Source organism: Trichechus manatus, unplaced genomic scaffold (genome assembly GCF_000243295.1).
Source record: "Trichechus manatus latirostris isolate Lorelei unplaced genomic scaffold, TriManLat1.0 scaffold00140, whole genome shotgun sequence".
NCBI lineage: Eukaryota > Metazoa > Chordata > Mammalia > Sirenia > Trichechidae > Trichechus > Trichechus manatus.
Genome location: NW_004444076.1, coordinates 5,100,674 through 5,112,939, shown reverse-complemented (window position 1 = coordinate 5,112,939; position 12,266 = coordinate 5,100,674). Strand labels below are relative to the sequence as shown.

Below are 12,266 nucleotides of genomic sequence, written 5' to 3'. Positions count from 1 at the left end.
ATTTGCACAAAGAAAAGCAAAAATCAGACAAAAAACCTAAATACCAGTCATAGACACAGAGAACTCTCTTCTTCCTCAGGCTAGATTCCTGCTAGATTCCAAAGCAAATTGTTCTGGAACTCAGAAGATTCCTGGCGGCCATGCTTCTCCTTGCTATGTGTAACATTTCTTACGTAGTTTGAAGGCAACTGTGGCTGTACATGTTTTCCGATATAACATTAGTAAAGGCATTTATTGGAGTGCATGACTGATCCATTCTGCATTCTCTCAATTTTCATTTTTACTATTGTACCTGGTTATATGGGTCTCTAGCCTAGAGCATTCCAGCAAAAGAGGCTCCTTTAAAGCTAGTTTAAAAAATAAATAAATAAATAAAAGGGCCCTACTGGTTTTTCTTAAAGTACCCTCCAAGTATTTTTACTATAAGTAAAATGAGAAAGAACATTTCCAAATCGAACAAGTTCACAGCTCCCCGAAAGCACATGGAAAACTATGCAGAATAATTTTTGATTAGGTCGTATGATTGTGCCAGCCTGCAAACAAGTGGTTATTCTGTTGTGACATGTGCTGAGCAATGCATCCATTGTTCTCTGGAATTTAATTCATTTTAAATTACTCCATCCAAATGATAAAACATGAGATGTGCTACACTCCAGGGACAAAATGCTATGATTGTTTTTAGTGTGACCACAACTTTTAGCTGGGGAGCGACACAGCCTGTACTAATTTGGCCCTGATTATTGTCTCCTGTGAAGCAGCTAGTTCTAGAAATGTGAGTGAAATCCTGTTAAATGGAAGGATTGGGATAAATGATCCTTGCCTACGCTGGTGTGACTGTAAAAGTGGCAAAGCCGTGTGCAAAGGCTTCTCAAAAAACAAAGCAACAGTCTTCAGAAGGGAAGCTATTTCAAAAGTAAAAGCAGTTTGGTATCCTGGTTTACTATAAGATACAGTTTAATATGTGTACAAATATAGCCAATAAATTATTTTATTGTTCAAGAAGTACTGTGTAAATGCCCCAAATCTAAAATATTATAAAACTGCTTGTCTCCCCCAAGAAGTGTTGTAAAATTTCCTAAGAGCTGTATCCTGTGGAGAATACTGCTTGCTATTGGGACATATTACTGATCAGACATTGGGCAAAAAAAAAAAAGATGAATTTCGAGAAAACACACACACCCGTACACATAAGAATTTACACCTCCTGTACACCACATGTTTAATATAAACCTTTGACAGACGAAATAAAAGTCAAAAGTTTTTAAAAAGTGAAAGATTAACTTAATCACCAAATACTCCCCAATGCCCTAAACATCAGTATGCTTTTTATTTCTATGCAAAAGTATGACTTCAAACTGCTTAAATGATATATGATATACAAACCAATTTTCAAATAATAAAGCCAGCCATCTTGCAATTTTAAAAAACTAGGTAAAAGATATTATATGACACATTATACACACATACACTCCAATGACAAAATTTGGCCTTTCCTAAAATAAGTACATGAAGACCATGAAGTGCTGCCAGGAGGGAACACTATGTCACCCCTCTCTACAATCCAAGTAGTTTCCTTTAATCCAATAGCAAATCTGGGCATATTTGAGAGGGGTGATTCTAACCGCCACGTTGAAATCCTGAGGAGAACCATTCATGTCCACCCACTGGTGCCCTGAAAAAATGCCAATAATTTTTCGCTCCCACTTCTGCTGCTGCCTCTTCCACATCCTCACGTAGACCCCTGACCCGCTGGCCCCTGGCTGTGCATCACACTGCTGGTAGAGCAGGTCATAGGTCTCGTCTTTGATGTCACAGAAGCGGTACACCAAATTGCCCGGTCGGTCATTGTCATAACCAGAGAAGTGGATCCTGCCGCCTGGCAGCTGCTTAGCAGGAGGGCTCACCCCAATCTTCATGAACTTTCTCTTGTGGGGTTTTTTGAGTTCCAGGAGGGCATAGTCATAATCCATGCCAATGTCATTGGCATTGCCCTTGATCCAACCTTTGGGCACATGGGTGCGTTTCACCCGGATCCACTGAAATTTCATCTTTTCCGGGATGGCGGAGGTGGAGTGGTTGGCCCCTCGACCGCCATCTTTAAATTTGGGCTTCAGGAAGCCCACTCTAAGTTTCTGGGTTCCTTTCACGTATGTTTTCCCATCATGAATGCAGTGGGCAGCTGTGAGGACGTGCTTTTCCGCCACCAGGGTGCCGGTGCAGCCTGTTGATAACTTCACCGATGTTGAGAAAGGGTAATTGAGCAGGAAGTCCTTCCCAAAAATGCTGAACCTGCTGTCATAGCCGTAAATCTGCCGCTTCCTCCGAGGCCTTCCTGAAGACTCTGAGTCTTGGCGCTGGGCCCCACCTCCGCCGTTGCTAAGGATGTAAATGCCCACCTGGGTCTCTGTGCGGCTGCCATTGGCATAGAGTGTTTCATAAGACAGGTATTGCTTGACCTCTTCGTAGGTGGGTAGTGGAGTTCCCTTATGACACTGGGGCCCACATGAGGAAGACACTTCCAATTTGGCTTTAGCTACAAAGTCTGGCTTGGATAAACTGTGGGTAGACTGGGGCAAGACGACAGGGAGGCGGTAAGCAGGCCAAGCAGGTTTCCAGTGAACACCGTAGGGGTGCACCTGCACCACTGCACAGAGAAGGAGGAGAAGGAGAAGGAAGAGGAGCCCTGGAATCCCTGCCATGCTGAGCACCACTCTGTAAAAACAAAGACAAGTAGGTCAGGAGGGCAAATGGCTGAACGCTCATTCACTACAGAGGAAGCCCGGCAACATGCCTGGCGTTGTTTCTAAGTCTGTGAATGCTCCTCCAGAATCAGGATGTGGAGAGGAATCCTCAGTAAAGGTCTTACTTACAACGCAAGGGCTTGACCTGGGGAATGTTCCTGTGGCTGGGTGCCCAAGATGAGATGGGGTGTTCATTGCCTTACATGTTTAAGATGCCCCTATTTCTGGCCACTGCAGGGCAGTGTATAGCCTGTCATTACATCCCAGATGAAGTGCTCAACCAGCCCCAATTTCCATGTAATTTTGAGCCTTCTTTGTGCTTGATTCTAAATCTTCATCCTCCCCACATCCCTGGTCTCCCTGTGTTTCTTTTTTTCCTTCCCTCTTATTTTCCTTAAAGCAAGTACTTGGAATGTTTTCAGAGCAACTTGCTCATTCAGAAGGTAAATTTAAATTACATAGCCTACTGAGTGACCAAGGCATCAAGGAGGGCAGCTCCACCATGTCACATATACTTGGATTCCTAGGGCTTCTAAATGGTGGTCACAATCAAAAGAGAGTATGAGACTTTTTATTTTTTTGCTTTGAATTTAGAGCAATCTTTACTATTATAAATTTAGTTACAAAGTAGCCTCTAACAAACAAAATATTCCTTCCTCCCTTAGATTATATTGTACACTATCAAGATCTTTGTGAAGGCTCTAATATTGCATCAGCTATCCCATTTGTTACTGTTGGTTACTTATTCAGGTGCTTGTATCTGTGTTCCCAGTTAGTATAAACGCCTTAAAGTTGAGTTTATGTTGGCACTCAATAAAAATGTATTAAATGAATGCTTGCATTAATGGATGAGTGAATGAATGAATAGCAGGGTCCAAAAATACCCAAAGACTGATGCATGCTGAGTACTCATGACAGAGATGTATAGGAGATGATGTAGTATCCCAGAGAAAGGGCATGAAATCCAGTTGGTGGGAAGGAAGAAGAAGACGGGAAGTGCTCTAGGGGAGGGGATGCTTGAGATGGGTGTTGAAGGTGAACAGAAGTTAGGTAACATAAGAAGACAGAGTGTAGGGGACATTTTAGAGAGAAGGAACAGACTGTGGAAGGGCACAGCCTCATGCAACAGTTGGAGTCATTTGAGGAATTATACTTAGCTCAGCAATGGTGGAGTTGAGGGAGGGGTGGGGCAGCAAGCAAGAGCCAGAGTATGAAGGGCCATGTGTACTAAACTAAGGAGTTTGGATTTTATCCTGAAAGGTATGTTTAAAAACCTGGATCAATCATTCCACAAGAAAAATAACAAAAAAGAATAAGAATGAGGAAGAGTAGGAGAAGAAGATTAGAAGTACTTTCATAAATGCTTAAAGCATCATTTGGCTCTGACTGGCTCTGAATCTTCTGGTTCAAGAAAAGATGACTCAGCAGGTAGGGTAATTCATTGAACACGGGGCACTCACAATCAAGCATCCCAAAAGGATAAGGAGGGGTTAGTTCTCAACAGGTCATGGGACACTGTAGGAGTCAAGAAGAAACTGTCTCATTATTCTCACTCTCTCTTTCTTTGAGGGTACAGACCACTGGAAACTTTTGGGGTACCTTTTACTGTTCTTTTTTTATATATCTACAAAATCCCATTGATCTCATCTAGTCCAGCTGAGCATGCCAATCCGTACTCCCGATCTCCACATACTATATTTCTAAAATATGTGTTTGTACCACCCATCTCTGGGATCTTTTTGCCTGGCTTTTTCTCTTTGACTCTACTTCTGTCATGGTGAACAGAAATGGGAAAAGAAGGGAATGTGGTCCTGAAAAGGCCAATTCCTTGGGACTTCCTGCTTCCTTGAAATTCTGCTTCTCTCGACCATAGGAGGGTCCCAGGACCTTTTGTGGGGAGGAAATACATTTAGTTATTTCTCTGAATCCATGGAATCATGGGGTACACGTGTATGTTGGGGGTACTATGGAGACTGAAGGTTCTAAGTAGACTAGGGCTGTTGTTGTTGTTAGCTGCTGTCGAGCTGGCCCCTGACTCATGGCAACCTCATGCACAACAGAACAAAATGCTGTCCAGTCCTCCATGATCAGTTGTGGATCAAACTGTTGCGATCCATAGGGTTTTCATTGGCTGATTTTTGAAAGTAGATCACCAGGACTTTCCTCCTAGTCCATCTTAGTCTGGAAGCTTCCCTGAAGCTGGTTCAGCATCAGAGCAACATGCAAGCCTCCACTGACAGACAGATGGTGGCTGCACATGAGGTGCAGTGGCTGGGAATCAAACTCAGGTCACCTGCATGGAAGGTGAGAATTCTACCACTGGACCATCTAATGTCCCCAAGTGGACTAGAGAGGGGATGTTAACGCTAGCAGTGTCTCTTCCCCAGTGGAGAACTTGGGGGTGGAATTGGTGTGGTGATGACAACCATTTAGGAGATCTGCTGGGGCTGGCACCGTGCCTGATTATTCCTATCTCCCAGCTAAAGATCCAGTTCTTGGGCTTTTCTAGGGCTTGGGCAGCATTATCTCTAGGTAAGGAGCTGTCTAGGTGACTAAATGCCCTATTCTTGCCAGAATCCTTACCAAGCGTAACATGTACTCAGAGGAATCATGTATCTCCCACATGGCTGTATCTTGGACTTCTATACACCATCATCACCTTCCTTTGACTAAGGCAGAGAATGTTAATGCCTGCTAACATTGTGCAGCAGATATGTTAAGCCAAGTTTTAATTTAGCTTATGTTTAGAAAAGAAACATGCAGTCCAGAGGTCCAAGCTGCCAAGTGTTCTTGTTTTAAAATATGATTCTTCAGGGAGAGAGAGAAGGAGAGTCGGAGATGAGATAGCATCATACTATGTATTTTCATGAGCTTTAGACAATATTTTCAATGTGCATGAAGAACATAACAGCTAAGATATGTTCATACGATCATCTAGGGCATGGACCTTCAAATCTCAAATCTGAAATTTGTATGTAACTTGGATCCTCGGAGTACAGATTTTGAATTATCTACTGTACCAAAACTGTTCCAGTGGCACCTGTCTTTGACTTTATCTGCTTATCCAAAAATTGAAATAGTCCATTGCAAAGGGCACCAGGGAAGTGAATGGCAGGAAGACGTCTGAAGCTAGTTCAAATACACTTTTTTAAAAATCTGTCTATGAACTTCGTCTTAATTAAACCCCATCTCAGGCAAAGTTAACTCTAATTTTGCTTTTTCAAGCGCTCTTTGCCTGTAGTAAAATCCTGTCTAAAAACAAAAATACAAAAAAAAAAAAAAAAAAATCAAGAAACTTCCAAAGGCCTTGAAGCATGCCTTGGTTCACAAGTGCCACCATGGCATTTATTTTATTTTTCAGTCTGTCAAAAATAGACAATGTTTTTAAAAACCAGTTTGTGAGAGTTACTGGGTATGGAAAAATGGGAACAAGACTTTCTTGGGGTGTGAGTAGTCAGCTGGGGTCTCTCACTAGCCACAGCTTCACTCTAGCCTCTCTGCATAGAGGATTCAAGTTTGTTGTTCAGCAAAATGACAGATGACTACGTACCAAGGACCTCTGGGATCGCCTGGCAATCACGGAATGCTGTCAGAGAATGCAAAAGAGTGTACCGTACATATAATAGAATATTACAAAATCAGAGTCCTGACAACTTAAATTCTGGTCCTTTAGCCAAGGGATAAAGAGAAGTCAGCCGTCTATGAGAAAAGACTGCTAAACTAATAAGGCAGGGTGAAGATTTAACCCCTTAAAAATAAACTTTTCAGATACTGCAAAAGCAATAATTTCTATTAGTTTGAAGCACTGCTTACAAGTTCCCTGTATTATTACTTAAGCTCTATTCATTAATTTATAGGTCCCTAGGTGGCGCAAATGGTTTGCCTTTGAAACTAACCTAAAGGTTGGCAGTCCGAACCCACTCAGTGGTGCCATGGAAGAATGGACTGGTGATCTGATTCCATAAAAATTACAGTCAAGAAAACCTTATGGAGCAGTTTTACTCTGTAACACATGGGGTCGCCATAAATCAGAATGGACTTGACCAGTAGTGGGATTATTTGTTAATTTGTGTTATATTTTGTTCTGACATTTAGCATCTTTTTTTTTGTTGTTGTTGAAAATATACACAGTAAAACATACACCAACAATTTCTACATGTACAATTCAGTGACACTGATTACATTCTTCAAATTGTGCAACCACTCCCACCCTCCTTTTCTGAGTTGTTCCTCCACCACTAACATAAACTCACCTCCCCCTAAGCTTCCTATCTAACCTTTCAAGTTGCTGTTGTCAATTTGGTCCCATATAGATAGTTCTTTACAAAAGTACAATGCCGCTGGCCAGGTGCAGCTGAAACCCATTATCTTCAAACAAATGATGTTACAATGACACAGTTCCCTGTGTTCAATCATGATGTTTTCTCCTCAGAGTCCTTTGCAAAATTGGCTTTAGCCCTCTCAATAAAATGGTCAGAAAGTGGGGTGGGGGGAGTACAATGCTCAAGGAAGACATTCTTTACTAATTAAGCTAAACTATTGCAGAGCCCTGATGGCACAGTGGTTAAGAGTTCTGCTGCTTACCAAAAGGTCAGCGGTTCAAATCCACCAGCCACTCCTTGGAAATCCTATGAGGCAGTTCTACTCTGTTCTATAGGGTCGCTATGAGTAGGAATCGATTTCACAGCAACGGGTATTGTTTGGTTGAGGAGCCCTGGTTGCATAGTGGTTAAGCACTGAACTGCTAACTGAAAGGTCGGTGGTTGCAGGAGAAAGATGTCACAGTCTGCTCCCGTAAAGATGTACAGCTTCGGAAACTATATGGGGCAGTTCCACACTGTTCTATAGGGTCACCATGAGTTGGAATCAACTCCACGGCATTGGGTTTGTTTTGGGTTTTTTTGTTTATTGCCTGGTTTAAAGAAGACTTCAGCGGATATTCTTGGTCTAAGGTTTAAAGATTATCTCAGGGTAATAGTTTCAGGCGTTTATCTAGCCTCAATGGTTCCAGAAAGCCTGGAATCCATGACATTTTGCGTCTTGATTGAAGTTTCTATGTAACTCTGAAAATCATAAAACTGCATTTTAAGAAATTGTAATTCATATTTAGAAACTAATACAGACTTTTAGAAAGTGTTGCTATTGTTGCGTGCTGTTGAGATGAAACCGATTCACACTGACCCTACAGGACACAGTAGAACTGCCCCACAGAGTTTCCAAGGCTGTAATCTTTACAAAAGCAGACTGCCACATCTTTCTCTGGAGGAGAGGCTGATGGGTTCAAACTGCCGACCTTCCGGTTAGCAGCCAAGCATTAACTACTGGGCCACCAGGGCTCCCTTTAGAAACTAATGTAGGTCAATTATTTCAAATTTCTGGTTATGCCTGATCAGAAATTGGAAGATAAAGCTGTGTGTTCTCAGGCCCCCAAATGGGTTTAAAATGCCATCTGCACTAAAGTTACCAGCTTCATAAATTGTCCACTCCTCTATCAGATGTTTATTTGGGGTGGGTTTAGAAACAGTTCTGAACAGGGACCTGAAAACAGATGATCTCCTTAACTGGTCTTTTCAGGTTGGTCATTTTCTAATTTTATAATTTTCCAGGGGTCACAAAAGTCCAGATCAGGGACTATGTCATTTACAAACACTGTCTGCACTGTCATTTACTGCTCAAGAGGGTTTACTCATGGACTTATGGAGGGCGGAGACATAGGGGAAAAGGAAAAGGAAAATTTATCACGTTAATCTCTTACTTATCTGCCAGACAAGATTTCCTCGATCAGTCTGCAAAGGAAACAAGGCATCCAGCAGAGGGCATCTTTCAAGAGTGGAGGGATTGATCCTTGGAAGGTTGAGTACGAAAGTTCTCAGGACAGTTCCCAAAGAAAAGTGGAGAGGAAGCAACCTTCCTGTCCTTCTGTGAGGGATTTACATCCTGCCCAACTCCCTCCCCATAACACACCAATGATAACTGTGACACTTTAAAATTAGGTTGGTGGCTTTGCATAAATTTCTCAACTCACCTGATAATAGAATAAGTCCCCAGGAGACAAATCACTATTGTTTCCATTTTTATAAGCTCTAGATAGGCCTGTGCTATGCCCATTTAAGTTTATTTAAGCATAAACAATATAAATAGACATAATAGAAACATTCATAATCCCAATGCTGCAATGGTAACTAATGCGTTATACAACTTTAAACTCTCACCCTTACAGATAAGTCACCTTATCCTTAAAAAGCTCTCTGGAAAACTGACCTTAAAAAATCTTATCCTCATTATATCTAAATCTGGATGAAGAAAATTTAAGTCTACAACGTTTCACTTCTAGGAAGAAAGCTTTGCTGCATAAAGATTCCTCATATACATAATTACCTTATAAAGTTTCCAACTAAGTATTTTCATGTATCACTTGATCTAAATGGCAAAGCAGAATGGAAAATCCAGGTAAGCAAACACTGTTTCATCATGCTTAGTAATACAGGAAGTGTGCTCCTTTTCCAACTCTGCATATCTGACTCAAAAGAGGTTACATATTTCTTGCTTCATCACTCAATATAAGCCACTGTCCTACTGTCCCACTGCCTAAAAATATTTATACTTTATGAGGATGCTGCCACTTTATAAAGCCATTAATAACCTTATGATGGAGGCACTTTGCACACTATCAGATGTGAAAACAACAATAATCTGTTTGGAGACTGGGCATCGAGGCTGCTGTCTCCTTGTTCTGCACCTTAGTCTTCAAAAACGCAACATCATAGGTTTCCTCTCTACAAGCAAGTGTAGGGGAGAATGAATTAACTCCTATAGCAAGCAAATGATGGGAAGAGAAACTTAATCCTTAGGACATACATTGTCTATTGTACAATTTATTAATTCCTGTGACCAGTGGAGACAGAAAGAAACAGTGTGAAAGTTTGAGAAGATAAAAAGTTTTAGGCACCATTTAGAAGGATGAAAAAGGGTTTTCCATGGAATGTGTGGCCAGGGATATTGAGCAGTGAAACCATGTTAATTCCTAAAGCAAATATCTAAAATGAACAAAGCTCTGGGAATACTCTGCAGCAAGGCTTGCTCTAATTTTCCTGAGTCACAGAACCTGTTAAAACAAAACAGACCTAATCACATAATGGTTTAAGAATTAGTCTCACACAGGAAAATGCAGTGCACTTACAAGTCTAGCAACCCTACACACAATCTTGTGGTCAAAGGAAGTTTATGCAGAATGAACAAACCCAGTGAGCTTGGGACAAACCCGGCAGCAGAACAAGAATAGAGTGTATAAACCCTCAATGGTGAGACCATGAGAAACGAATTCCCAGGAGTCAGTGGGAGTTATGCGTGAGTAATGCCTGGTGGATTAAATCCTAAGGGATCAATCAGAAAAGATGTGCAAGAGAACCTGAGACTATTAAACAGTGCAGACCTGGGCCAGCGATGTTCTCAGACACACTAATGGGCACTTTGGCACTTATGCTACAGACAGAAAAATGTACCCACATTCACCATCTACCGGGATTAGCTGTCAGTGTTACAAAAATAAGATCCGCATTAGTTGCCTTGGAAAAATGCTTTCCTCCAAGTTCAGCTACAAGAAAGCAACGCAAGTTATCTCTTGATTTAATTGGAAAAAATGACAACTGCAACAATTCATCCCAATGCAGATGATGTGGGTATCATCACAAACAATTTCACAAGTAAATCTAGTGGCCTCTGTGGCATTTTCTAAGTTCCTTCTCCTCGCTCCACCTCCAATCTGCTCCTTTCTAACAGTTTGCTTGGGAGACGGAAGTGATAACTCCTGTTTTAAATGTTCTCCTGCACCAGCATTTGCACTGAAACACCAGCAATACACATCGTGACGTTAACTTGGCATGACTTTTGGCCACAGCTGACTTCAACTTTAAATTCAACTCCTTCCAACATGGTAACTCACAGGGCCATTCTGACATTGGCCTACCTCCCCCTAAGGGGTGCAAAGGGACCCCTCAAGTTCCACTGAGTTTCAAGAGCCCAGAGAAGCAGCCAGTCCCACCCCAAGGCTGATCATGTACAACAGGAGCTTTTCACCAGGCATGGCTGTTCGAAATCTCACAGGTGTCGCCCAAGGGCAATAACAATGAAGATTTTTATCAGCTGCTTTCTTATGAGATGCTGTAAAATAAACCTAATTTGTATTCTAGAGGAAGGGGGTGGTGTTACTTCATCGAAATTAAGTCTTCCTTTCCTTCCTTCAAGAGCTGTTATTTAAAAGTTAACAACCGGTGATGAATGCCCAAGGCTGACGAAGAAATATTTGTTTCCAACAACTGTTCATAGCTCACAGACACTAGTTTCTAGATTTAGCACCCCTCAAGAAGCACGCAGCCATCAATTAAGGCTCCAGAGAAAAGAGCCTATTTCCCAGCCTGCACTTTTCTTGCTTGTTTAGGTGTTCACATTAACGTGCCCAGAAAATTAAAAACTAATGTTCAGAACTTGGTAGAATCACGTATATGCAAAACTCGAGAGAAATAAGCGGCGATGGATGTGTGGGGTTGCCATTTCCCCAGCCCAAGGGGAATTGCCCAGTGTCGGCTCTCTCTAACCGATCACTCAGCATCCAAAACAACAGTGTCGAAACCTGCTTTCCCCAACCGCTTCATGGGTGACAACTGCATGAACTCAAATGCTCTGCAGCCCTTGCGTCTCTCCCGAGCAACTTAAGAACCCCGGTCCCAGCCTCCAAGACCGAGGGCGGCTCAGGCAAGGTCTCCGATGCCCCCAGGACTCTGCGCTCACCCAGCACCCCGCGCGCAATCGGCCTTTGTCCCGATCCTCCCGGCGCCTCGCTCCCCGGCGTTTGGGTGGGCGCCCCCAGTCCGCGCCCGCACTCACCCGAGCCGAGCAGCCTGCCCGGCCGCGGCTCGCTGAGCCGCTCAGACAGGTGTGGGCGCCGGGAGGGCGCGCGCGGGTCCCATGCCTGCCCAGCCGCGCAAGTGACTGCGAGAGAGCTGGCGGGCAGGCGCGCGAGCAGCGCAGGCTGCGGGCGGATCCGCCCCCCGCGCCTCCCGAGGTCCGCCCGCCCCGCCTCCGGCCTCGGGGAAGCCACGCGGCCGCCGCCCGCCCCGCTGCTCACAGCCGGGGACCCCCCTCCCTCCTCTGCCTGCCTCCGGCCAGAGCCAGGGCCGGCGGCAGTGAGGGACAGTGTTCGTGTGGTTTGGTGCAGGTGAGCCACGGCAGCGCTCGCCTGACTGGTCTTCTCCGCGCCAACCAGGGCCCGCCAGAGCCGGCTTTCTTGGAGAACCGCCCTGCCCAGGGTCCGCGCGTCTTCACCTTCCAACACCGCGCTACCCCGGAGCCGGGGCACAACTGCCTCCGGAGCCAAGGGCCTTTGCCGCCTGGAGTCTGCTGCCTACCCGTAAAGACGAGGAGTTCCAGCCTTTGTGCACCAGGGAACGTGGGCCACACCTGGTACAGGGGGAGCCCTTGGGCAAATTTGAGGAGTTGGAGCAGAACCCGTGTGCCCCCATCCCACAT

At 43.9% G+C, this 12,266-nt stretch overlaps 1 protein-coding gene across 1 annotated transcript; it reads right to left on the bottom strand.

Annotated features, from left to right (window-relative positions):
* Positions 1–1,201: 1,201 nt before the first annotated feature.
* Positions 1,202–11,724, bottom strand: PRSS23 (serine protease 23). The gene is made up of 2 exons (XM_004385528.1): positions 11,625–11,724; positions 1,202–2,712 (listed from the first exon to the last, which is right to left on the bottom strand). Exon 2 carries the CDS (start codon positions 2,697–2,699, stop codon positions 1,545–1,547), a length of 1,155 nt encoding a protein of 384 aa, XP_004385585.1. The 5' UTR covers positions 2,700–2,712; positions 11,625–11,724; the 3' UTR covers positions 1,202–1,544.
* Between the last annotated feature and the right edge of the window lie 542 nt (positions 11,725–12,266).

Coding starts and splice junctions, on each gene's coding strand:
- PRSS23 (XM_004385528.1), bottom strand. CDS start 2,699: ATGGCAGGGATTCCAGGGCTCCTCTTCCTTCTCCTTCTCCTCCTTCTC.